Source organism: Microcaecilia unicolor, chromosome 5 (assembly GCF_901765095.1).
Source record: "Microcaecilia unicolor chromosome 5, aMicUni1.1, whole genome shotgun sequence".
Classification (NCBI taxonomy): domain Eukaryota; kingdom Metazoa; phylum Chordata; class Amphibia; order Gymnophiona; family Siphonopidae; genus Microcaecilia; species Microcaecilia unicolor.
The window spans coordinates 256,260,713-256,288,672 of record NC_044035.1 but is presented as its reverse complement, the minus strand read 5'-3'; the positions used below and the strand labels follow the sequence as shown (position 1 = coordinate 256,288,672).

Genomic DNA, 27,960 nt, shown 5'->3' with positions numbered 1-27,960 from the left:
GGCAATGTTGGAGAGAATGTGGACAAAGGGGATCATTTTACCACATTTGGTGGACTTGCGAGAAAGTAAAGATATATTGGAAAGCTGTAATTGAACTGGTTAACAGCATACTGCAGAGCACATTTGCATGGAAAGCGGAGAACTGTTTGCTTCATTTCCGGCCAGCGTCCATACCAAGCTGGCAGCACAGACTAGCGATTCAATATTTTGTAGCTGCAAAGATAGGCTTGGCTCGAAAGTGGAAGCAAGTAGAGACACCATCCTTACAGATGGTAACTAGGAAAGTAGACTTTCTTTACCAAATGTCCAAGCTAACAGCCATGCGAAGAGGATCCGTACTATCTTTTAATAAGATATGGACACTTTATGAACAATATAATGATTACACTCAGTCACCACCTGGGTAGGGAGGGAGGGTAAGATATGGTTGATCAGAGGGGGGGAATTTAACAAATGAAAAGCAAATTGTAATTGAAATGTTGGCAGTTTGTAAGCTGTTTATTTGATAACAATTTCAATAAAAAAAAAAAAAAAAAAAAAAAAAAAAATCAAGTATGGTACTGGAAGATTGGAGGGTTGCCAATTTAACGCCAATTTTTAAAAAGGGTTCCAGAGGTGATCCTACAGACTGGTAAGCCCGACGTCGATGCTGGGCAAAATGATAGAGATTATTATAAAGAACAAAGTTACAGAGCATATATATAAGCATGGATTAATGAGACAAAGCCAACATGGATTTAGTGAAGGGAAATCTTGCCTCACCAATCTACTACACTTCTTTGAAGGGGTGAACAAGTATGTGGAAAAAGGTAAGCCAGTCGACATTGTAAAATGCCTTTTGAAAATCCAGATGCACAAAGTACCTCATGAAAAACTGCAGAGGAAACTGGAAAGTCATGGGTTAGGAGAGTGTTCTATTCTGCATTAAAAACTGGTTAAAAGATAGAAAACAGAGAGCAGGTTAAATGGTCAGTATTCTTAATGGAGAAGGATAGATAGTGGGGTTCTCCAGGGATCTGTGCTGGGACTGCTGCTTTTCAACATATTTAAATGATCTAGAAGGTAATTAAATGTGCTGATGACACAAAGTTATTAAATCACAAGATGATTCTGAAAAATTACAAGAGGACCTTACAAGACTGGAAATCCAAATGGCAGATGACATTTAAATGTGAGCAAGTGCAAAGTGATGCAAGTGGGAAAGAGAACCCTGAACTATAGCTATATGATGCAAGGTTCCACGTTAGGAGTCACTGACCAGGAAAAGAATCTAGGTGTCATCGTTGATGATACATTGAAATCATCTGCTCACTGTGCAGTGGCAGCTAAGAAAGCAAACAGAATGTTAGGTAGTAATAGGAAAGGAATGGAAAACAAAAAGGAGGATGTTATAATGCCTTTGTATTGCTACATGGTGCGACCGCACCTCAAATGTGGTGTGCAATTCTGGTCACCACATTTCAAAAAAGACAGAGACGTATTTTCAAAGCACTTAGCCTTACAAAGTTCCATAGGTTACTATGGAACTTTGTAAGGCTAAGTGCTTTGAAAATGAGCCCCATAGTGGAATTAGAAAAGGTACAGAGAAGGGTGATGAAAATAATAAAAGAGATGGGATGACTTCCCTATGAGAAAAGGCTAAAGCAGCTAGGGCTCTTCAGCTTGGAGAAAAGATGGCTGAGGGGAGATATGATAGAGGTCTATAAAATAATGAGTGGAGTAGAACTGGTAGACATAAATTGCTTGATTACTCTTTCCAAAAATACTAGGACTAGGGGGCATAATGAAGCTACAAAGAGGTAAATTGAAAACATGTAAGAAAATATTTCTTCACTCAACGCATAATTAACTCTGGAATTCTCTGCCAGAGAATGTGGTAAAAGCAATTAGTTTAGCGGGGTTTAAAAAAGGTTTGGATATCTTTCTAAAAGAAAAATCCATAAGCCATTATTAAGATGGACTTGGGAAAATCCACTGCTTATTTCTAGGATAAGCAGCATAAAATGTATTGTACTGTTTTGGGATCTTACCAGGTACTTGTAACTTGGATTGGCCACTGTTGGAAACAGGATACTGGGCTTGATGGACCTTCGGTCTGCCCCAATATGGCAACACTTATGTTCTTATATTCTTGGTAATGCAAGAGGACTCTGTGTACCTCCAGCTTATGAAGGGTTCACGAACATGATTTGTCTGGCCTGAAGAAAGATGGAAGTGCAATCATCTGATTTAGATGAAAGAAGGAAAGCCACCTTCGGAAGAAAGAGTGGAACTAGTTTAATGGAAAATGAGTCAGTCAAAAAGGGCAGATAAGGATCTCTGCACGAAAGAACCTGCAATTTGGATACTCTCTTGGCCAAACAAATGGATACAAAACCATTTGAATGACAAATTCTTCAGTCAACAACGCTTTAAAAGCTCAACGAGCAGCACCACCCCTTGCAGAAGGGGACAAATTTGCTTAACTGCCTGCAAAAACCACCCACATCTAGTTGTGCAGTCAGAGAGAGACCATCAATCCTACCTCTAAAATATGCAAGAGCAACTACTGAACCTTTAGAGAATTAAGGGTTAGGCCCTGATAAAGACCCTGTTGCAAAAAGGTCAGAATCAATGGTACATCTGCATGCCTTAAAGAGATCTTCAGCTACATATACCAAACTTGAAGACCCATTATATACAGCCATATACCAGAGATGTGGAAGACCAATGAACTCACAGCAAGGTCATAACAACAGAGATATGGTAGCCTCTGTGCTTCAAGCACCATCTCTCAAATGCCAAGCGACAAGTCAGAAGGGACACCAATCCTCCATGAGGATTAGTCCCTGCTGCAGGAGGCTGGGTCTTCTTAAAAGTAGAGCTGGGGACCCCAGCAGTAGCCAAACAAGATTAACTTACCATGGCTGATGGGACAAATTTGGTGCTACCGTGACCACTAGAAACAGATTCTTTGCCACCTTCTGAAAAATCTGCTCTGTTATGGCCTACAGAGGGGAATACACAGATGGGGCTCCACTTCTGACCAATGCTGAGGAAGAGCATTGATCCTCACCAAACTATACTCTTTCTGGATGTTCTGGCTGGATGCCATGAAGATGAAGCAAGGAATGCTCCAGCAACCTACTAGAACATAAAAAGACCAAGGGACTCAATTCCACTTCCCCAGATCCAGGAGTGTCTGCTGAGAAAATCTGCTTGAATGCTGTTTTCTCCTGCTATGGGAGCTGCCAAGATTGTTGCTAGATGAAACTCCACCAGGAACAAATCCAACCTCTCTCTCCAGAACCACTGCAGCACCCCTGGTCTAACCTTGCTTGTTGAGATACACCATTGTGTTCATTGTCCAACAGCACCCTGACCGCCCTTCCTTGCGGGAGCAGCTAGAAGTACTTAAGTGCCAAGCAAATGACCAGGGCTTCCAGATTATCACTATCTCAGGAGGCCTCCTGTGGTGATCAAATGCCTTGTACCATGTGACACAGAAAATGAGCACCCCAGTCCACCAGACTGACATCTTTGGTAAGCACCAGCCAGTCTGGGGGGGGGGGGGGGGGGGGGTTTCCATGAGAACTTCCTAGAGAAGGTGGTCTGAAGAGTTCCACCATGCCAGACTAAGCTTCAAGCTACTGCTGGCTGGCAGCCGAATCTTGAATTCTTTGATCTTGGGAGACCAGCACACCAAGAGCGCTCACTGAAGAGGTCTTATAAGCTTTCATACAAGGCACTGCTTCAAGCGTCACTGCCACAGAGCTCAGGAGCTGTAAAACAGTCCCAAACCCTGAGTGCCTGCGGTGCAAAGAACAACGTTTTCTGCGCCCAGAGCTTGAGAATGCATTCCTGGATTATGCATCTGTTATATTGATGATGCCATCAAAATCTTCAAGCCTCTACCTCTATCTGCTGATATGGGGATATAACTTGTCAGTGTGGACTGCTCTATCAAAAAAAGGAATAGTGTTTTCTTCCATATCAATTTATTTTTCATTACTTAGATAACTAGCTTTTGAGCTTGCAGGTGGTATATAAAAAAATACACTAAGTTTGCAACCCAGATAGCAAAGTTTCACATCCGAATCAGGTGTTCTCCAAGGACAGCAGGATACATTGTCAGATATGGGCAACATTCTCCGATGGAGCCCAGTGCGGAGACACTCCCCAGTGTTCACTACTGTAAAACCCTTTGGCAGAATCCACCGTGTAAGTGCGCACTTTCCAGCCTGCCATTGTTGCCTAGGACCAAGGCAGTCTAATATAACAACTGATAGACTACAACTCATAGGTGAAGAGGGCTGGTATGTGAGAATGTGCGTTTTGCCATCCTCGCAGAACACCTGCTACAGATGAGTAACTCCACTTTCTCCAAAAACAAGCAGGAGATTACATTCTCTTATATGGGACTCCCTAGCTACCAGATTGTCTGAAATTAAAAAAAATAATAATAAGGGGGGGGGGGGAAATCTTGAAAAGCAGACCGACTTGGTGTGTCCCGGGGTTCAAACAACTTAGAAAGCTTGGACAGCAAAATCTTTTAAGTACCTCTTCTTGCTCTGTGACAGAAAAAACCACACTGTCAATGGTATCTCCATGGCTCTCCAAAAATCTTCGAACTGTTCCTGCAAAAAAGAGATCAGTAAGGTCAGAAGCATGGAAAACTGAATAACCATAAAGAGGAGTGGCCTAGTTGGGTACAGCACCAGGCTGAAAACCAGGGAATCTGTGGTTCAAATTCCACCGACAGTCCTTGTGATCTAGGGCAAATCACTTAATCACTTTAACTACCAACTTAGATTGTAAGCCCTCTAGGTGCTTACTGTATTTGAATGTAATGTGTTTTTAACAACTAATGCAAAGATGTGAAAAGATCCAAAACCCACTCGAGCAGGATTTCATTACACACCTTTCCAAATCTGTCCTCAAGGTAACATATAGTAAATGATGCAGATAAAGATCTGCACGGTTCATCCAGTCTGCCCAACAAGATAAACTAAGGGAATTACTTATAGATACAGCAGCAAATAAGAAATAAGTTTGCTACTGTTATCCTACCCAGAATCCACCAGACCTAATGAAGTCTTTGAGATTATTTTAAGAATCAATTTTTCATTCTGCAAATATCAAAATTAATGCAGTCTTTATAAATCACAACTTTCAATATAAAGTAAACAATATAAAGTCATGTACAAATCCAGAAAAATTAACGTATTAAAAACCAGACCTGAACACTTACAAAATAGAACACCATCCTTGTCTGCAGCCTACAGTTAAACCTAGGTATCTGGAATATAATCTACTTACTCAGGGCTATATGGGTTGCATCCTCTATGGGGTAGCATCTCTTGGAAGATGCAATGACACAGAACCCCACAGATGACATTGAGTGCTCCCTAAGGTTAAGAAAAATAAAGAAGATCACACTCAGATTAAAGATATATTGCAAATTAATGTCTTGCAAATGAAGTACATTTATGTTACAAATGAGAAGAGAGTGAGAGGTTATGAAGCAGCACTGCAAAGTCGTCAAGCAGCAACAGACAGGATAGAGTTTACTTCAAAGTTCATCAACCAGCATTTAACATACTAAAGGGCCCAAAAGCAAAAACAAGCAATAAATAAATAAACAAACATACATTTGACCATGAAGTACTTTCATAAAACCTATGTCGCCAATGTTTTTAAAGTTATACAGGATGCAAGTTTTAGTATGGTTAACAAAAGAATCTTACTTTGCCAACTGTAGGACATTTCGATAGCAACTGTAGAGGGAGCTCTCTGCTGCAGTGCGATACTTGGACTTGTATTTGGGTCCCACAGTATGAATGATGAAACGTGCTGCCAAGTTAAATCCTTTTGTCAGCTTTGCTTCACCTGTCCTGCAACCTTTATAAGCAAAAAAAAACAAAAAACTTCCATGAGGCCAACAATGTAGCACTGTATGTTTAAAATTGTTAATTTAAGATTCTCACCTGAAGGTAGAGGTTGAGAATGTTGCCTTGTTGGACTGCTGTATAAAAATCAGTAAGATTTCATAAATCCAAAAAAGAAAGCGGCAAACCATCACCAGACTTAAAGCCAGTGGTGTAGATGGACTTCTATATTGTTTTACTCAGTTATGACAGGGGGATAACTTTTTACGCTCATTTCAAATGCTTATTCTTAAATGGTGATATAGCTTTATTACAGATGTTGTGCATTACTTCTCATTATTGCTGGGCTGTAATTTATCTAAATCTCTACATAATTTTACACAGAAAGATTCAGCAACAAAGGTATGAAAGTTTGGCAAGATGATTTTTAATGGCCAATATTGTAACTGTATTATGTTGCTAGAAGATTATGTGGTTTCTTTTTACTGTAAGAACCGAGGTTCTTCAAATTAGGATTTAAAACAAAATGTAAACAAAAATAAATGACAGCCTAGATCAAGGCTTCCCACAGCTATTCTTGCGACCCCATCAGTTGAGTTGTAGGATAGTCACAATCAATACATCCTGCATGCAGCTACCCCTGAAAACCTGTTTGGTTGTGGAGTCAGAAACACACACAAAAAAGGGGGAATGACCAAAGAAGTTGCAACACAGGGATATTTATTAAAATCAACTCAACATACATGTATTAAAAAAAAAAGACTCAGTGCAGTCCTGTGTTTCGGCACTCTGAATGCTTGCCTGAGTCTAAATACTTCTGCAAAAATAAAGCCAAAACAATAAAAATACATATTTGTACATCAAACCAATCACTAAAAACAAATATGAAAAAAACATTAGGACCCCCCCCAAAAGGCTCAATTAATAATGCAAATCGTGAAGCCATTGAAATAAATTCTAACACAAACGTGATCGACATAAACCAATGAAAAAGAAGTCTTATGAAATTACTATAATTAATACATACAAGAATAGAGCAGCATACCAATCTGAGTTGATATTAGGGAAGTGTCTGGTGTATAATCCAAAAGATACACAAATAAAATCTATTACAAAAAAATGGAATTATGAGTTAAAACATTGAAAACATGCCTTAAATATATAAACATACAGATAAATATATAGATGTCAATCTAAACACATAAATACATCAACAATGTAATAAAATGTGAAACATAGAAATATGACAAGCTGTCAAATTAGAAGTTAAAAAAAACTACACAATCCATGACCACTAGAATAATTTAAAATAATTACAATGCAGAAATAAGTGGAAATGGACAGAAAAAAAGAAGCGAAACTGCAAACTGCAGTATTAAAACAAGTATTGTTGACAAAATGTGTAATGTGGCTAACACTGTGTTATAAAGAAGACATAGGTAGATAAAAAAAGGACATAGGTAGATAAAAAAAATGCACCATAAAGCATACATACAGCTGCTGACTGAAGCAAAAAAGTGCAAAAAGATTGCTAGTCACTCCGAGAACATTGCATACATTGGTGAACCAAAAATAATATGTGAATCTAAATATAAAACGCCAGATGCAATCAAACAATGAACGCTGAAGAAAGAGAAGAACCACACACCACGGTCAATATTAGCAAGGCCACAAAACAGCAATATACTATGGATGGTACACAAGCCTCATAGAAAGCCTTAAAAAATAAAAAAGGGAGAACATAAAGACTTACTGACAATTGACTGCCAAGAAAAAAATCCAAATGCCAACAACCTTAATCACTGGGAATAGCATAAACCACACACCATGGTTTACATGAACAAAACTAAACAGCGTTTGACATTTAGATTGTACTGCAGAGACAAGCCTCGTTTTCAACACTGTGAAAGCTACACCAAGCCTCGTTTTGAAACAACTCCATGCAGAAAGATTGTTTGTAATACCAAGCCTTATTTTCAACATTACAGAAGCTATACCAAGCCTCATTTTGAATCAACTCTGTGCAGAAGTGAAAACAGTGAAGAAATATATTGGCAGTGCTGTTCTTTCAAAAAAATATATGCAAGAAAGACATATGAATAAAATGTCATTAAAAAGTGAACAGTGCCATGATAAAAGATAAATAAATAAACGGCCCTACAAATTAAGAGAAATAAAATAGAAAAAAGAATTATGCGCAAAAGAACTTGGTGCACACTAAACAAGGAAATAAAACCAAATTAAGCTACAAAAGTCAAATAAAAAAAAATGGAAGAGAGCATGAATAAAAGCATGGATATTGTATTCTAAAGAAAAAGGCTTGTAGTCAATTTCCAGGTTTAATCCATGGGGAAAAATGGAATTCAATATAAACCATTTCTGTTTCTCTCTAAGGGGGTCTTAAGTCACGGTAGTTATTTTAGCCCATGGTAAACACCGAGACACCCATTATATTCCTATGGACGTCTCGACATTTACCACCAGCTGATTTCTACCATGAGCTAAAAATGGTACCGCGTTTTAGTAAAAGACCCCCTTAAGTAAAACTTGATCTAAGTTGCCAACCCTCCATCTAGGATTGAGAACCTTAAAAACAAAGTTTTAGATCACTAATGGGATGGTTCAACTTGTTCCAATGCTCAACTAATGGGACCGTGTTCACATCACGACTAATATCTTCGATGCTCTATAATTCTTGTCTTGATTAAATGCTTAGTCTTTCCTACATAAATAAGGGAACATAGACATATAATATATATTACATTGGAGCTGTTACAATCTGATGAATGGTTGAGCTTAAAAATATACTGCATTGTTGGATGCATAAATTCCTTTATGGACATGTACTCCTATGCCTCCAAAGTTCATGTTTTTCACCTTGATTATGATTACGTTTATTTCCTTAAGTTACCATGATCACATACTTTGAGCTGTGACCCCTGAGGAAGGCACAACAGCCAAAACACGGACCGTGTCTGGTTCAGGTGATTCGTGTGACTTTTTAAGGAGAATAAATTTTTGGGAAGATATTACACTTCTGTTTGTTTTTTTGGCACATTCCACCACCTTTTTCGCTGTCTGTTTTGATTTCCACAAGTGTACTTTTGCTGGTGTAAATTGATCTGAAACTTACAAATAAATAAAACTGGACCTACAATGGACAGGAATAGGTAAAAGCCACTGCAGTGTCACATGAGACATACATAAAGACAGTTTTGGTGCTCATTCATCCCAGATCAGAGAAAGCAGGGATCACATGTCGTGGTAAGACATATCAGAAATCAGAATCTGAACACATGATAGCTATAAAGTTTCAGTTCTTGAAACCCTTATCTACCACGTACACACTTCCTGTTGTTGCTTTCTGTCTCAAGGATTAACAGGGGTGCTAAGCATTTCTTCTACAGACACAAAATAGGAATAAACATTCAAAACATCTGATCTAATATGTGTAACCATGCCCCTGCAATATAAATGGAATAAAGAACTGCTACTTTGCCTCATTTTGATGTGTGTAAACACTATTTGAATAATCAAGTAATCCAAAGAGACTATTTCTTATTTTGTTTCCCCTTTCATTTTTTTAGTGCAGCTCACAAGAACATTAAGTGTTGCCGTACTGAGGCAGAGCGAAGGTCCACCAAACCCAGCATCCTGTTTCCAACAGAGATAAATTCAGGCCTCAAGTACTTGGCAAGATCTTAAAACAGTACAATACATTTTATTCGGCTTATTCTACAAATAAGCAGTGGATTTTCCCCAAGTCCATTTTAATAATGGTCTATGAACCTTTCCTTTAGGAAGCCATCCAAACCTTTTTAAAACCCGGTTAATCTAACTGCTTTTATACATTCTCTGGCAATGAATTCCAGAGTTTAATTACATGTTGAGTGAAGAAATATTTTCTCCGATTCATTTTAAATTTACTACTTTGTAGTTTCATCATGTGCCCCCTAGTCCTAGTATTTTTGGAAAGAGTAAACAAACAATTCATGTCTACCTGTTCCACTCCACTCATTATTTTATAGACCTCTATCATACCTCCTTCTCAGCCATCTTTTCTCCAAGCTGAAGAGCCCTATCCGCTTTAGCCTTTCCTCATAGGGAAGTCATTCCATCCCCTTTATCATTTTTGACTCCATTTTCTGTACCTTTTCTAATTTCACTATATCTTTTTTGAGATGCGGTGACCAGAATTGAACACAATATTTGAGGTGCGGTCACACCATGGAGTGATACAAAGGCATTACAACGGCCTCATTTTTCTTTTCCATTCCTTTCCTAATAATACCTATTTGTTTTCTCAGCTGCTGCCACACACCGAGCAGAGGGTTTCAACGATGACACCTAGATCCCTTTCCTGGTCGGTGACTCCTAATGTGGAACCTTGCATTGCGTAACTGAAATTCAGGTTCCTGTTTCCCACATGCATCACTTTGCATTTGCTCACATTAAATGTCATCTGCCATTTAGATGCCCAGTCTCCCAGTCTCGTAAGGTCCTCTTGTAATTTTTCACAATCCTCTTGCAAATTAACATTAACTGTGTCGTAAGCAAATTTAAATTACCTCGCTAGGTACTCCCATCTCTAGATCATTTATAAACATGTTAAATTGTAGCGGTCACAACACAGACCCCTAGGGAACCCCACTATCTACCCTTTTCCATTGAGAATACTGACCATTTAATCCTACTCTCTGTTTTCTATCTTTTAACCAGTTTTTAATCCACAATAGTAAAGAGGTGTGTTAGCCGTGTTAGTCCACTCTTAAAGGTAATCAATAGAAATCAAACAAAATTAAAACATGGAAAAGAAAATAAGATGATACCTTTTTTATTGGACATAACTTAATACATTTCTTGATTAGCTTTCGAAGGTTGCCCTTCTTCATCAGATCAGAAATAAGCAAATGTGTTAGCTGACAGTGTATATAACAGTCCCTCATAGATGGTCTAGCAGGGTGGGTAGGAGATGTGCATGGGGACGTCAAAGCATTCCATAGTCTAGCATAGTCTTAACAGTACTTAACAAGGATCTGGGTTTTCTAGCCCACTATAAACCATAAGTTGTATTTCACTGCTTATCACCCTCCCCTCCCCACAAACATCCTGCTAGACTATGGAATGCTTTGAAGTCCCCATGCACATCTCCTACCCACCCTGCTAGACCATCTATGAGGGACTATTATATACAGTGTCAGCTAACACATTTGCTTATTTCTGATCTGATGAAGAAAGGCAACCTTCGAAAGCTAATCAAGAAATGTATTAAGTTATGTCCAATAAAAAAGGTATCATCTTATTTTCTTTTCCATGTTTTAATTTTGTTTGATTTCTATTGATAATCCACAATAGGACACTACCTCCTATCCCATGACTCTCCAATTTCCTCTGGAGTCTTTCATGAGGTACTTTGTCAAACCCCTTGTGAAAATCCAGATACACAATATTGACTGGCTCACCTTTATCCACATGTTTGTTCACCCCTTCAAAGAAATGTAATAGATTGGTGAGGCAAGAATTCCCTTCATTAAATCCATGTTGGCTTTGTCTCATTAATCCATGCTTTTCAATATGCTCTGTAATTTTGCTCTTTATAGTAGTCTTTACCATTTTGCCAGGCACCGACGTCAGGCTCACCGATCTATAATTTCCTGGATTATCTTTGGAACTTTTTTTTTTTTTTTTTTAAATCGACATATTGGCCATCCTCCAATCTTCCGGAACCATGATTGATTTTAAAGATAAATTACATATTACTAACAATAGTTCCGCAATTTCATTTTTCAATTCTATCAGCACTCTGGGATGAATACCATCTGGTCCAGTAGATTTGCCACTCTTCAATTTGTCAAATTGTGCCATTACATCCTCCAGGTTTATAGAGATTTCATTCAGTTTCTCTGACTCATCAGTTTTGAATACCATTTCCGGCATCGGTATCTCACCCAAATCTTCCTCGGTGAAGACTGAAGCAAAGAATTTATTTAATGTCTCCGCTATGGCTTTGTCTTCCCCGAGTGCCCCCTTTACCCCTCGGTCATCTAGCGGTTCCCAGGGGACTCAACACCGTCACCTCTCATACTATGCCCTGCACGCCACGAAGGACCAGATCCAAAATGGCTCCCTCTTGTCGGTTCCTGGACCAGCTACTCCAAGAAGCAGTTGCTTACTATATCTAGAAATTTTATCTCCCTGGCACTCCCTGATGTATCAATTATCCAGTCAATATCAGGGTAAATGAAATCACCCATTACTATAGTGTTGCCCAATTTGCCAGCTTTCCTAACATTTCTTCATCCGCCTGTTCATTCTGTCCTGGCGGACGGTAGTGTAGCCCTACAATACTCGTTCCCTTCACACACTGAATTTCTATCCGTAATGATTCCACGGTGCCATCGGTGTCATGTGGAATGTTTATTTTATTTGACTCAATTAAAATAAACATTCCACATGACATAGCGTGGAATCATGAATATTCACATCCTGTTTGTCAATATTCTTCATACCAGTCATTTTGCTGTTGCCCTATTGCCAGGTAATACCGTAAGCAGGATTATAGAGGCCCAGAAATACCACCAACAGTATCACAAGAGGATAAGGAACGAAGAACATGACAGGGTTCTTACCTTTAAGTTTCTGAAGATCCTCCTGAAGCTCTGGCCCTGCATGCATTAATATGCTCTCAGATACAGGATTCTTATCGGTAAGAGTCTCATTGCTGGTATTCACTATAGCTGTACAGTTTAGCAATGCTACATCTCCTTTCCTTAGACATTAAGAAACCCAAATATCAGAATCAGCACATGAAGCTTTATCTCGTACATAAGATCACACAAAATTCTTACAGTTATATTGGTTATATCCTACTTTTAAAAGGAAAAACCTAGAGATGCTTTTACTAACGTTCGCTAATGGACTTAGCACATGCTAAATAAGAAGCCAATTATATTCCTATGGTTGTCTTATTTAGCACATCTTAAAAGAACACCTTAAAATTAAAAAAACTGCACACTACTAACACAGACAAGAAACCATCACACCTTTTGAAGCAGAAACTGCTGGGGGATAATACTGATAACACATCTCGAGTTATGTTTGTTGCTGAAATTAGGGAAGTCTGGAACATTTTCAAATATGGCTTTTAAAAAACTCTAAATCACCGATGTATTTGGCAGAAAGTTGTAGAAAAAGTGCAGTATGCCTTCCAAAACAGGCAGCTACGGTCCAAACTTCTGGTTAGTAGTTACAAAGTATACTATGAAGTATGGACTGGGTAGACTTTTATGGGCCATTAGGTTTACCTGCCATATCTACTATCAATGGCACAACAGAATGGCGATGAAATTTGGACTGACATCTTAATTTCCTTTCCTTAAGTCCAGCCAGACCAGACAAGTAGATTATGTCCCCCAGCCAGCAGATGGAGCCAGAGAAAAAGAAACAATTTAGAGATTACTTCACTTTCCTTATATGGGGCTTGTGCTGCCTTCTGATTCACCAAAGTCAAACCTGATGCAGGCAAATACATCACTTCATTTGTCTCTCACCTAGGAATGAGAATTTTATACATCAAACGATACAATTATATTCAGAGTGAGTTACAACTTACTCATCGTTAGCTATCTATCTGAATTTGTCAGACAGCCCTTGATCTCTATGACCTCCATGGGTGGGTTCTGGACTGGTCTGGGAAGACTCAAGCAAAGGAAATAAACTAGGTCTGCATATTAATCGTGATTAACATGCTAATCATTAATCGTACCTGATCGTGATTAATGATTAACCACCTTCCCTCTCCCATATGCATGCCCAGTACAGCATCTCTCCTACCAGTTTACCTTGTTATTTGCAGTCTTCACCCTGCAGCAGCTGCATATTGAAGTGCTGCCTCGGCCTGCACCAGGCCATTACTTCTGATCCAATTTCTTGTTTTCAGGAGGGGACGTAGGGTCAGAAGGCCAGGCCTGGTGCAGGAAAAGGCAGCGCTTCAATATGAGGCCGCTGCAGGGTGAAGACTTATTGCAAATAACAAGGTAAACAGGAGGGAGAGGAGAGCCACTGAAAGTCTGGAAGAGATGGCGGGTGGGCAAGTAACACGGAATGGGTGAAGGCAAGCACAGGGGGGCACATGAGAGAAAGAGAGAGCGAGTGTGGGTGAAGGCTCCCTCTAAAATTACAGTACCTGTTCAATGGCTGATGGGGCAGTGAAACCCTGCCAGCTGAAGAAACCATTGCCTGAGTCACCCCCTTCCTCAGGAGCAAGGAAGTCAACGGGGTGCCTCCAGCCACCAATGCTTGCACGCCCCAAGCATGCTCAGTTCGTGCATGAATTGAGCATGCTTGGGGAGTGCTGGGATCAGCAGCTGGAGGCACCCCACTGACTTCCTCACTCTTGAGGCAGCATAAAGGAGAAGGGGGATGGTTTAACTGGCTTCAGCACCCCCACCAGCAAAGGTATGATAATCAAGTGGGGGGAGGGAGAAGAAATGCATGTCCCCTAGTACATCCCTGTGCACTCCCATGAACTTTAATCAACCTGCAGCCCTAAAATAAATAGAAGTCCAAATTTCAGCTTCCTTATCAATCATCCATACCAAACCAGTCCAAACGGGGGATGTAGACAACTTCAACCCAAATTGTTTAGGAGGAAGCCACAATAACTCTCAGGACTCCAACACCTAGATACAGACCTTCCAGACAATCTTTTGGCTGTAATGGTCTCTTTTACTTCACCTTTTAACCACGCTGGCTGACGTTTTCTCTTCTTTCCACCTTTGCAAATATGTGGAATAGATCTGACTGGGCTTCCAAGATGGTATTTTTGAATAATGTTTATGCATGATTTAGTGTCCTAACCTTTGCTGCCGATACTTTTAGTTTCTTTTTAACCATTTTCCTCAATTTACTATAGTCACCCATTCGAAAATTAAATGCAGCTACAGTAGATTTACTTTGCAGGTTCATCCCAGATAGTAGCTCAAACTTAAATAAGTATTGCCATACTAGGGCAGACCGAACGTCCATCAAGCCCAACAGTGGCCAATCCAGGTCACAAGTACCTGGCAAGATATGTGGCATGCATCTGGACTGGGCTTCCAAGATGGTATTTTTGAATAACGTCCATGCCTGATTTAGTGACCTAACCTTTGCAGCCAATCCTCTGAACTGAAAATATTGCCCCTGTACATAGAAGTGCAAATACTTCCTGAGGAAATCTACATGGGGATATGCAGGTAGGCTTCAGTGAGATCCAGGGATGTTAAAAACTCCCCCCGGCCGAACCAAAGCAATTACAGAGCACAAAGTCTCCATTTGAAAATGCGAATCTGCAGCCAAGTGTTCACCTCTGAGGTTCAGAATGGTCCCAAAAGAGCCTCCTTTCTCTGGGACCACAAGTGACGAATTGTGGCCCTGACTGCTCTCCAGTGGCAGCACAAGTTCCACCACTCCAAAAGCACAAAAGTGATGAATAGCGAGAGTGATCACTTGCTGCTTCAGAGAAGAGCCGCATGGGGAAGCCATGAAAGCATCAGGAAGTGGACAAGTGAACTCCTGAGTATCCCCTCTAGGTCCCACTGATCTGACGTGATGTGGGCCCACTTGTCTTGGAAGAGACACAGACTTCCCCCCATTGGGAACACCGAAGGGCCTGGAGTATCCTTACCAAAAACCATCAGACTTGTGAGGACCACAAAAGGATCTGGGCCTGAAAGGCCTGCCCGTTTCCCCCCACCCCAACCGGGCAGGGGAGCACTGCACGGATCGAAAACAGCCCGGGCTCTTTAGAACACTCAGAAGCTGCGGCTCCCTACACCTCCTTCTGATGAACAGTAGGTAGTCTGAGAAGACAAACCTCCCCCACATCCTTTACTAACTTCGAGGTCCTCACTGAAGAGCAAATGCCCCCTAAGGGCTAACTGGCTCAGTCACAGCCAGTGGTGCCTCACCACTGAGCTGGCAGCTGAGCAGGGGTAATGAATTGTTTTTATAGTGTGTAAATATATCTGATTTCAGTCTGCCTTTCACAGTGAGCATTTTATATTTGCTGTTTCCTTCCCCACCCCTTCAGCTAAAATGGATACAGCGCTGTCACACTGTTCCTGCCAGAACAAATTGGCATTTAGAATCCTGTCTTCCCTCTCAATTCACTCAAAGAAAGAGATGCAGGAGAGACCTGTAAAGAAAGTGGTTGCAGATCCCACCACAGACATTGGGACCTCGTGTCCCTATGCCTTTGGAGAGAGAAGCAGCCGGACCCAATGACGCCCCCTCCCTCCAGGCAGTTCCTGAAGTTGGAAATAACTCAACACAATTTGAGCACACCGAACCAGCAGCCTGTATTAAGTTGTTGGCCCCTGCAGGATCTGCAGCGCCTGCCCACTGGCATTTTCAACCCTATGGCAGGCACGGGGAGGGGGGGGGGGCTGCCGAACTTTGGAGGATTCCACGAAATCTAAGTCGTGGGCAGCCCCAATACTTCCCGGGCTCTCCTCGGGTGCTAATTAGGAAAATCCCTCACTTGCCAGTGAGAGGGACCTCCCCAATTAAAAGCTCTGTGTTGCTTTTTTCCCTTTCAACAGAGCCCTGAAAGCTGCAGTAGCAGCTCTAATCCCCATACAGCTCTAATCCCCATACAGCTCTAATCCCCATACAGCTCTAATCCCCATACAGGCTCCCCCCAAGAGAAGGAACCTGGGGATCGCAGAGGAGCCTGGGGGGGGAAGTCCACCCCACAGGGGTACCAGGCAAGGCCCCAGAAGACTAAGCCCAAAGCCTTAGCCAGTAGCATTCAAGTGTGAACTGGGGGCTGTAGAGCCAAACTCCACGCTCAGCTAGGCATGGAACAAATCTATAAGCCTAGGAGTGGCCCTTAGGCTCAACTATGCTGCATGGCCGTGACCAGAAAAGCGGAGAGCTAGGCCAAGGACTCAGAGGCACCAAACAGAAACCTATCACCTGTGGAAGATAGAGAAAAATACTGTAATTTTCCAGGGGGAACCACAGCTTATTACTGATGATATCACTGGTAGAATTCAGTCTTTTCTCTCCTTCTACCTGCTGGTAGGAAGGGATAACAACCCATTCATGCAGAACGGTTGAGCTGCCGCTGAGAAAGAATCATAGAAGGGGCAGTTCCTGAAGGCTATTAGAGGAAGAGGGAGATAAACGGATCAGATGTGCTTTACTTAGGCATTTTTGGCACAAACCAGCAATAAAATGGCTACTGATCTCAAATAAATAGTGCTGACAAGGTCTTATTCTATTTACACTATAGGGCTAAAACCCTGCATCAAGGCACTATAATTCAGCACTAGCCTGCATAATGAACCTGACTTTTACAGACTTGACATTTTCAGACCAAATGCAGAGGCTTGGTACTGTGTGAACGCCTTGCGGTACATAAGGAGTCATCCAGTCTGCTAAAAGCAAAACAACTTGGACAATAACAACTTTTTGTTGCTATATTGTTATCAGCATGGACGTCAATGCAGGGACTTAAGAGTCTTCACGGTCCAGGACACCTGGCTGCAAGATTTGAGGAGAAAGATATAAAGACCCCATACTTGAAGGTGTGATCAGTTAGCTGGCACGCAAGCTGTTATCTGTTGGCACCTTGGTAACAGCTATCAACTGGCTCTGAGCCCGCCACAGAATGAAGGCTCGTTAATCTGTGGCACTGTCTGCCTGTTGACTTTCCTGGCTGAGAAGTCCACCTGTTGCCTGTGTTCCAGAGTCCTGATTTGTTATCATCAGTTCCTGTGTTTCTGATCCATCATCATCAGTTCCTGTGCTACCTCTAGATCCAGTGTTCATGAGTGATACCATCTGTTGGGTCTGAATTGTTACCTCCTTAGTGCCCATGAGTTCCTGGGGATGTTAGGTAGCCTACTATTTCAGGATTAGGGGAGTGTGCGCTCTTAGTTATCCCCTAGACCCTTTACCATCATTCATCATCTCTGATTATATCTATTATTGTTTGCTGCCAGTATTGTACAATAAACAGCTCACCTTTTTATAACATCTGAGCCTTGTCTATTAATCTCAGTATAAAGTATAAGTATGCATAATAATTTTGGATTGTGAATTAGGATCACGAGTGAGAAATTGTGGTAAGATTGGTTTGTTTATTGTTCCAGAGTGCTAAAGAAAATTATTCTTCTCACTCATTGCCAACTCCCTTTTGGATTTGGTAAAATGTAATTAGTCCCTACACATACCATTCAGGCCACAGTTCAATCTAAGGATCTTTCTAGCTTTGCTTATGGCTGGGAGATCACACCTGCCCACCTGCTTCCAAGCCAGGTCAAATACACCAGCTGACAAACTGAACTGCCACAACTACATGTAGTGCATCACCTTTCTTCCCCCCACACCGCCAACATATTAGAAACAAGAGGGAGAGCAGACTGCATTTGTCCACCTGGTGCCTGCTTGCTTGCCTGGCTGCTCCCAGGCTAGGCCAAATGTACCAGCTGCTATGCTGAACAGCCATGACTTCTCCCCCAAGACATATTGGGGAGTAGTGTATATGGGGGGAGGGGGAGGAAACAATGTGATCTCTTCAGACCCCCTGACCAAGTCATAGTGCAGATATGTGGGCTTTTGCAGCAACTATCTGCTGAAGCCAGAGAAATACTGGGGAGCTGAATGCAGCACCAGGTGAGTGAAGTCAGCTGACATTTTTTTTCTCTGCCTCCAGCCACTTGCAGAGAGACAATCTACCCATCTGACTGGTCCTTTGATCAATGTACTCATTAGTTCAGAGTCAGTCTGTTGAGTCTGTTAGTTGAGATTAACCAGCAAAAAATGGAGAGGGGGGGGGACCTACCCAATTTAGTGTACAAGAGGAATCCAAGTTCAACAACGAAAATAAAAGTTACCCAGAAGGGCAAAGCTCCATTCCAACAGAAGCTGCTGTGTGTATCTGTGTTCTTACCACAATATGACTTTTGCATTAATATCTTTTCTGTATGGGAAAGGTGAGTTAGAAAATCCATCCTGCTTGTTTTCCAGCTGGGCTCCTGAGGAGTCAACTTGATCATCCTCATATATGTCATTCCAACATGGCAAAGTCTCACTGTTCACAAACTGTGATGGTGCACCCAGTGGATCCATGAAACAGTAACTGCTGTTCTTTGGCCTTCCAATCTGGCAGTCACTGTGCCAACACTTTCTGGACTCCTACTGGAAATCAAAGAGAACCATATTATAATCTGACAAACTCTGAAATATTGTATAACATTTTGCAAACATGTACATGAGATAAAGAGTAGAATGGAATGCAGACAAAAGCAGAAAACTGAGGGCCCTGTTTACTAAGCTGCGCTATAGGTACGCTAATGCTAGAAACACCCATAGAAATATATAAGTGTCTATAGCATTAGTGTGTGCTCATTTTTAGCGAATGCTAAAAATGCAAGCGGCACCTTAGTAAACAGGGCCCTGAATTTCTTATTTAACTGATCCAAAAATTATACAAAAAAAAAAAAACGAAAGATTTTTTCCAAAAGGTGAAAAAGATGGTCATGAAGTCATAATTATGTATCTTTTTTTCTTTCAATATGGAAAGTTTTAAAACAGGGAAAAAGCATTTGCAAACCAGAGTAGCTACAAGCCTCTGAAAATCAACGAGAAGCTATTTAGCTCTTCCCTCTTTTCCGTCACCTCTCTAGGCCACCCCAGTGATCTTCCCTTTCTCTTACTTGTGCGAGACTGCTTTGGGTGTCTTCCTTCTTGTTTCCTGCCTATATATGTGCCTACCTCTCTCCAAGAATACATATGTGCATTACATAGTATATCCCCTGGTGGCCAAAGGCAAAAGAGCATGAACAGAGAATCAGCATGCAAGGGTATTACAATATTTAAAAAAATAGAGTTAGAAGACCAATGGATAAATAGTACCAAACAACCAGCTGCTATGGTATAGTATTCTTCTAGGATCACAGACAACTGCAGGTCTTACGTACAAGCTGTTTTCATGTCAGCAGTATAAGTGAAATGGCAGAACATTATACAAATACTAGATTCTGAGCCAGACATTCCTTTGTCAAACATAGTTAGTGTCTGATGAGATCTTGCATGCTCTCTCAACAGCTCTACTTCTATATAACATTCCATTTAAATTGTATCATTATAAAAACTAAGTTTTAAAATTTATAAACATCTCAGTCCTCTTGAGAAATGGCCATCTTTCAGATCCATATATATAACAAAATTTAAAAAAAACCCCAAGGTGTCATCTGCATCTCATTATTGAATTTTACTCATGTTCCTATGTATGCAGGCACTTGCACACAAGCAATCTTCCAGCCTACTGATCTAAATTTCTGATCAAACTGCTGTAATAACCAGATTCAACCTGAAACTATAATCCAACCAAGCAGCAGCAGAATGGTTCTGCCCAGCAGTAACTCAGGATTTCAGCCAACAATGGATTAAGAAAACCATATTACTACAACAAAAGGTTTGAGAAGCATTAGGCCAGCAACACATTCAGCTTGCTTCTAGTTTCCTATGCTTTGTTATTACTTAATCATCAATCTTTACTCCTGGGTAAGTCTGTGCAAAAACAAAACAAAACAAAAAAACTATGCACAATATTTTTAAAATTCTGCATATTTTATTTGTAATTTTTTGAGCAGAATTCCCCCACCTTTTCACCACTCAGGTGCCACCCTCCCCAGCTCTCTTGAGCTTCTTTCCCTTTATTGATGGGTTAATGCAAGCTGTGTCCTGCAAATGGCAAAAGACAGGTGAAGCTTTGGCAACTCTGGTGTTGTAGATCACTTCATCATCACATGCTGCGAGTGAGGGTGCTGCACAGGTCAGGGGGGAGGGGAGGACATCCTGATTTAAGTTAAATACTGTCAGTAATACCCTGAGATGAAATGTGGGTATAACCAAGAATACATCATGTTTGGTTGCCTCTATGGTTGGATTGGTGGAAACTTGACAGCCAGCATTTTAAGCATGGGTGACTGGGGCCCGCAGAGAGTGGCAGGTGTAGCTCTAACTACCTTGTTGGGCAGATTGGATGGACCATGTGGGTCTTTAAATGCTAACCTTTCTCCACACCTCTATTTTCTCCCTGTCTCTACTCCTCCTTTGTTCTCTATCCCCTTGATATTCAGCCTGTAGCAGCCAGCTGTTTTAAAGCTGTTGAATATACAGGATAGATTCAGCCCACGGCGGTCAATGACAAGCTACATCTGAGCACAGAGTATATGGATTATCTGTGAACCTGGAACTTATGCTACTGTCAACTGCAGCACAGCTAACCACAGTTAGGACTGCCTTTTGAAGTCCTACCTGCCCGGTCAGCTATATGGGAACCAGCATGGAATATCATGAGTACCTGGATAACCTTCAGCTCCTCCTCAACTTTGCCCACAGAACACCCTGGCATGAGTGCTGCTGAATATTGGAGAACAGCTTAAGAACATAAGAGTTTGCTATACTGGGACAAACCGAAAGTCAATCAAGCCCAGTATCCTGCTTCCAACAGTGGCCAACCCAGGTCAGAAGTACCTGGAAGATCCCAAAACAGTACAATACATTTTATGGTACTTATCCTAGAAATAAGCAGTGGATTTTCTCCAAGGCCATTTTAATAATGGCTTGTGGACTTTTCTTTTAGGAAGTTATCCAAACCTTTCTTTAAACCCCCGCTATCTGCTTTTACAACACTCTCTGGCAATGAATTCCACAGTTTCATTACACGTTGTGTGAAGAAATATTTTCTCTGATTTGTTTTAAAATCACTACTTTGTAGCTTCATTGCATGCCCCCTAGTTCTAGTATTTTTGGAAAGAGTAAACAAGCGATTCATGTCTACTAGTTCCACTCCGCTCATTATTTTATAGACCTCTTATCATATCTCCCCTCAGCCGTCTTTTCTCCAAGCTGAACAGCCCTAGTCGCTTTAGCCTTTTCTCATAGGGAAGTTTTCCCATCCCCTTTATCACTTTTGATGCTCTTCTCTATACCTTTTCTAATTCCACTATATATTTTTTGAGATGCAGTGACCACAATTGCATACAGTACTTGAGGTGGTGGCGCACCATGGAGCGATATAAAGGCATTATATCACTCATTTTTGTTTTGTCATTCCTTTCCTAATAACTCAACATTCTATTTGCTTTCTTAGCCGCCAATACACACTGAGCAGAGGGTTTAAACATATCAACGATGACACCTAGATCCTTTTCCTGATCGACGACTCCTAAAGGGGAACCTTACATCATGTAGCTATAGTTTGGGTTCCTCTTTTCCACAAGCATCACTTTGCACTTGCTCACATTAAACGTCATCTGCCATTTGGATGCCCAGTCTCATAAGGTCATCTTGCAATTTTTTACAATCATCTTACGATTTAACAACTTTGAATAACTGTGTTGTCATCAAATTTAATTACCTCACTAGTTATTCCCATCTCTAGATCATTTATAAATATGTTAAAAAGCAGCGGTCCAAGTACAGACCCCTGCCGAACCCCACTATCTATCCTCCATTGGGAATACTGACCATTTAGCCCTACTATCTGTTTTAACCAGTTTTTAATCCACAATAGAACGCTACTAGTAGGCTCAGGACAGCAGAGGAGGAGCATGGAACACGATGTATAAGCTGTGTGCGTCCTCCTCTTTCTTGATCGCTGTAGGGAGGCTGAGCCACTGGAGTCATTGCTACTTTTGTCTCAAGGCTGCTGCTGTCTCTGTGGTATTCTGCCCAAATTTTGCATTCCACAGTTTCAGAATTCCAACATTCTCAAAATATTTGGGCTCTTTTTACAAAGCGGTACTACTGAATGGTAGCATGCTGAATGAGAAGAAGCCCATTCAATTCCCATAGGCTCCTTCGTATTCAGCGCATGCTAATCACAACTTGGCCAAGTTTTGGCAACTGCCCGCCTCAAGGGTCAGTTAAGTTTTTTTCTTCTTCCCTTCAGCAGGGACCTGTTTCAACACCTCTCCCTGCTGGAGATGTTCAGCGACCAGGAGGAGACATGGCTCCACTTCGAGACTGGAGGCTGAGAGGTGCTCCTCTTTCCTTGGACCACTTTTGTTCTTGTTGTTTCACCAGAACAGAAGACGTAACATTATTTGAGCAAGGTAAGAGAAAAAGAAAACCTAACCAAAATTCATTTTAGCTTCCAGGAACTTAATCCAATTTTAAACAATTGAGCCATACAAATTATCAGTTTTTAAATATGGATACCATATTATCCTCATTTGTGATGGTTACAGAAACATGTTAAAATTCCTTCATACACATGAAAATTATACAACCTAGTTATGGAAGGCCATAAAATGCATCCTGAAAAGTATTTTAAAAAAATGTAAGATGGAGTAAGCAAAATATGGTTCTCACACTCAAAGTAATTCATCTAGAAGCCCTTTTACTAAGCTGTCCCTACATGGGCCTTTCCTGTGAACCAAGCCATTTCCTGCATGGCCATCAACAGGGTTTCTTGTTTGGCTTTATTTCTGGCCACATGCTAGTGCTAGTATTAGCATGCGGCCATTAAAAAAATAAAAATAATGACTACGGGAGCACTTACTACCTTCTATTTAGGAGGTGCTAAGGGTTTCCGCGTTATGAATATGCAGCGCTATTGTCAGTGTGCTAGCTGGTAAGTCCATCCACATCCATTCTCTGACCCTGGCATGCAACCTCCCCCCCCCCCCCCCCCCCCCCGAAATTTTAAAAAAATAATTACTGCATGTTTAGCACATGCAGATAGCGAAACATGGAGGGCACTAGCATATCTTGCATTAGATACCAAACACACAGTGAAGGTGACACAAAAAAACACCAGATGACGCTCTATGTGCTGGAAAAAATGTATCCTCAATCAGATAAGAATGTCGATAAAATAAGACTCGACAAGGACAATGTTTTGACCAATAGGCTTGTATCAGGAGTATGAAAAAAGATGTGTAATGTATGACAGAAGTAATTGCACCTCAAAAGACTGCTGATAAAATGTCAAAATTATAGCTCAAATAATCAACAAAATATGGTTTAAAGTTAAAACCAAATGAGTTCCACAATTTCAACTAACTGTGTAGCTTCTAGCTAAGCCGTGAATCTTGTTTGAGAATAAAGGCATTTTCCAGCACACACGGTGCTATCTTAGCTGTGTTTGATGTCTTCTGAGATCCCATCTCATATCCCTCGTTAGATCATATTTGCCATATTAGCACCTAACCCAGCTTAGTAAAAGGACCTCTTTGTCTCAAGTGAGCTTATCACTTGGTGGTAGTTACCATTATGTCTCTAGCTTAGTTCTAGATATTGGGTCTGAAATAGAGAATGACACAGGGACAAAGTTTGTCCCCATCCCATCCCCATGGATTCTGCCTCCCTCCCCACCCTGTCTGTCCGTGCAGGTTCTGTCTCCATCCCCGCAGGCCCTTTCTCCATCCCTGCCCTTTCCCCATGGGCTCTGTCCTCATCTGCAGAAGCCTCAAACAATTATGATTTTATATTTAAATCTTTTTATTAAAGTATAAAAAGGAATAATATGCAGTGCAACTGTTGTGTATAAATTACAAATAGAAAACAATAAAAACAACGAGCAGCTAAAACAACCCTCATCACCACCACCCTCTACCCTTCCAACCCAACAATAGCTGATTTCTACTACCCAAAGGAATCCTAATCCACCCTGTTAAAATGTCCATGGGTACAAGGTACAACCCGTTCTGCATGCCCTAGAGGGGAGAAATATGCCCTGTGAAGCACTGTTATGATTTTTTAATCTGTGGATAAATAAGAAGTCATCAAACAATCTCTGGATTCGGTCTAGCTCTCCTGTCTTCCACAGTCCTTCCTGCAATAGAAGATGTCTTCTTAGAAGATGTGCTGGTAGCAGGATGGACAGCATCCCCCATGCAAATTTTGCTTGCTTGTTTGTTTTTCCAAAAAAATCAAAATATTGTTGCCTGCATCACTCAAACAAGTAACAGTCCAGTTTGTTAACAGGTTTTAAAGTAGAAAATGACACGGCGACAAAGTTTGTCCCCATGGGCTCTATCCCCGTCCCCATCCCTGCAGTTACTGTGGGTCCCCATGTCATTCCCTAGTCTGAGCTACGATATGAAGATGATCCACTGACTAAGTAAAAGAATTAAACACTGTTCTTAATTAAAGGTAAAATTAGCAAAGGCTAAAAAAAATTTTTTTTCAAAAGTAAAAGAAGGCCAGATCAAAATTTTCTGCTTAACTAAAAGCTATTACAATAACAACCTAAAACAGGACTATTTCACCATACTAGAGCTACGATGCCAAAACAGCTATATTATAAAGAAGGAAAAGCTTGATTGCGGAAAAAAGAAAAGAAAACACACTTCTTATAGAATCCCTAAGAAAACATCTAGAGCACACAAAACACATTGAAATTAGTTTCAAAAATGTGGGGTGACCTGGGAAAATGCCCTATTCCTAGTATCCTGTAAATGTATATCGTGAACATTTAGAATGATACCAAGAGCAGGGGAGCCAGGTAGGAACCTACTGCAAGAGGTATTTCTTTCAAGTATTGTGAAGTCCACCCTTCAAAACTTTAAAAATCAATGTTAAAATGTTATACTGTATTCTGCATCTCACGCTGCAATCCTTAGTACACTGATCTCTTAATATGAAAACAGCAGTCACAGATCCTTTAATCATTAAATATAGCCACAATAACTCAGTTATCAAAACAAAAAAAAATGATCAGTATGGATTTATCTTATCAGTACCAGGCTTTCACAAACAGACTGCTTTTATCTCTGACTTCCTAAACTCAGTCCTCAGGAACTAACATCTACAGTGCGCAAAACACACTGAAATGAGTTTCAAAAATGTGGGGTGACCTGGGAAAATGTCCTACTCCTGGTATCCTGTAAATGTATATCATGAATGTTTAGAAAATACCAAGAGCAGGGGAGCCAGATAGGAACCTACTGCAAAAGGTATTTCTTTCAAGCATTGTGAAGTCTACCCTTCAAAACTTTAAACATCAATATTAAAACGTTATACTGTATTCTGCATCTCACGCTGCAATCCTTAGTACACTGATCTCTTCCTCAGTACACTAATCTCTTAATATGAAAACAGCAGTCACAGAAATTGAATCTGCTTACAGATCCTTTAATCATTAAATATAGCCACAATAACTCAGTTATCAAAACAAAACAAATGATCAGTATGGATTTATCTTATCAGTACCAGGCTTTCACAAACAGCCTGGTTTTATCTCTGACTGCCTAAACTCAGTCCTCAGGAACTTCACCTTGCCTGGCTTTCCGGGTAAGTGAAGGATTCAAATGCTAACTACCTCCTATATTAAGTAGTGAAGGAGCATTTTAAGTGTTAGAGCCACAGGCTGAGAATCATTAACTCATGGTTTGTTCAAATCCTACTGATGATTTCATGTGATCCAGGGCAAGTCACTTAATTCTCCACTGCTGTTGGATCTGCCAAAAAGAATAGCAAAGTAGCTAACATGAAATATCAAAAGTCTTGCTGGAAACACAGGTGTTGATTTTAAAGTAAAACTATTTTGGTTGATGAGAATAAAGCTAAGCTTGCAATACCTCAGGACAATAGCTGTTTGGAACACTGACTCCCAGTTACTACAGAGGTGTACAGGGTGTCATACTTGTGTATAATTAAGAAGAGATAATTTATTTAAAATAATCATCTAGTTTAATTAAAGAGGGAAATGAGTCAAACAAATAAACATACCACATGAAAGACAGCAGTGTGGAATCCTTATGGATTGGAATTCCATGTATGAAGGGTAGAAGTATTCTGGTAAGGCTGTACTACCTTCTGCCAGGACAGAGCATACAGACAGATGAAGAAGTGGTTTAAGACGTTAGGAATATGGCAACTGGACAACAGTATAACAATAAGTGATTTCAATTACTCCAATACTGACTGGATAAAATGTTACATCAGGGAGTGCTAGGGAGGTAAAATTCCTAGATGTAATAAATGACTGCATCTTGGAGAAACTGGTCCAGGAAATGACAAGAGGGGGCGGTATTTTAGATCTAGTCCTTAGCAGAAAGCAGGGCATAGTAGGAAAGATAACTGTGTTGGGTACGCTGGGAAACGGTGATCATAACAATCAAAATTTGAGCTAATATCTGGAGTGAAGTCACAATGGAATCTACTGTTGCAGCATCTAATTTTTGAAAGCGTGACTATGATAAAATGAGGAAATGGTTAAAAGAAGCTAAAAAGGATTGGCTGCAAAGGTTAGGACTTTAAATAAGGCATGGACATTGTTTAAAAATACCATCTTGGAAACCCAGACCAGTGCATTCCAAATATTAATAAAGGTGGAAAGAAGAGCAAACAGCCAGCACGGTTAAAAGATGAAACAAAAGAGGCTATTAGAGTAAAAAGAACATCCTCCAAAGAATGGAAAATGGACCAGAATAAAGAAAATAAGCACTGACAAGTTAGATGCATAGCATTGATAAAGAAGGCTACAAGAGAATATGAAGAACTTGCCGCAGAGAAAATAAAACTCACAGCAACAACTTTTTCAGGTATATCAGAAGCAGAAAGCCTGTGAGAGAATCCATGGGACAGTTAGATCATGAAAGAACAAATGGGGCACTCAAGGAGGACAAGGCCACATCGGAAAAAGACAGAATAAATTCTTTACTTCAGTCTCTATGTAAGATGATGCAAGATTTACCTGTACCACAATTGGTTTTCAAGGGTTATGATGTGTAGGAACACAGAGAAATATTGGTGAACCTGTGCGAAATCGACAAAAAGAGTAGTAAATCACCTGGACCAGATGGCATGCATCTTAAGGTACTGAAAGAACTTCAACATGAAACTGCCAATTTGTCACAGAAGATTGGAGGGTGGCCAATGTAATGTCAATTTTTAAAAAGGATTTCAGGGATGATCTGGGAAATTACAGTCCGGTATGCCTGAAGTTGGTGCCAGGCAACAGTGGAAACTGTTATAAAGAATAAAATTACAGAACACAAACATGGTTTAATGGGACAGAGTCAGCATGGATTCAGCCAAGGGAAGCCTTGCCTTACCAATTTGCTTAGGTGTGAATAAACATATC

At 40.6% G+C, this 27,960-nt stretch overlaps 1 protein-coding gene across 2 annotated transcripts in view; it reads right to left on the bottom strand.

Moving 5' to 3' along the window:
• The window catches only part of GDAP2 (ganglioside induced differentiation associated protein 2), a 130,858-nt gene that overhangs the window by 101,661 nt on the left and 1,237 nt on the right, over positions 1–27,960 (bottom strand). Inside the window, exons 2-6 of one of the 2 annotated variants that reach the window (XM_030204018.1) lie at positions 18,808–19,055; positions 12,497–12,636; positions 5,727–5,880; positions 5,299–5,387; positions 4,540–4,616 (exon numbers count right to left, since the gene is read on the bottom strand). In XM_030204018.1, the coding sequence (XP_030059878.1) occupies positions 4,540–4,616; positions 5,299–5,387; positions 5,727–5,880; positions 12,497–12,636; positions 18,808–18,986 (639 nt within the window). In that variant the 5' untranslated portion in view covers positions 18,987–19,055. The remainder of the gene's footprint in view (positions 1–4,539; positions 4,617–5,298; positions 5,388–5,726; positions 5,881–12,496; positions 12,637–18,807; positions 19,056–27,960) is intronic. The other variant, XM_030204019.1, reaches the window with a different exon arrangement.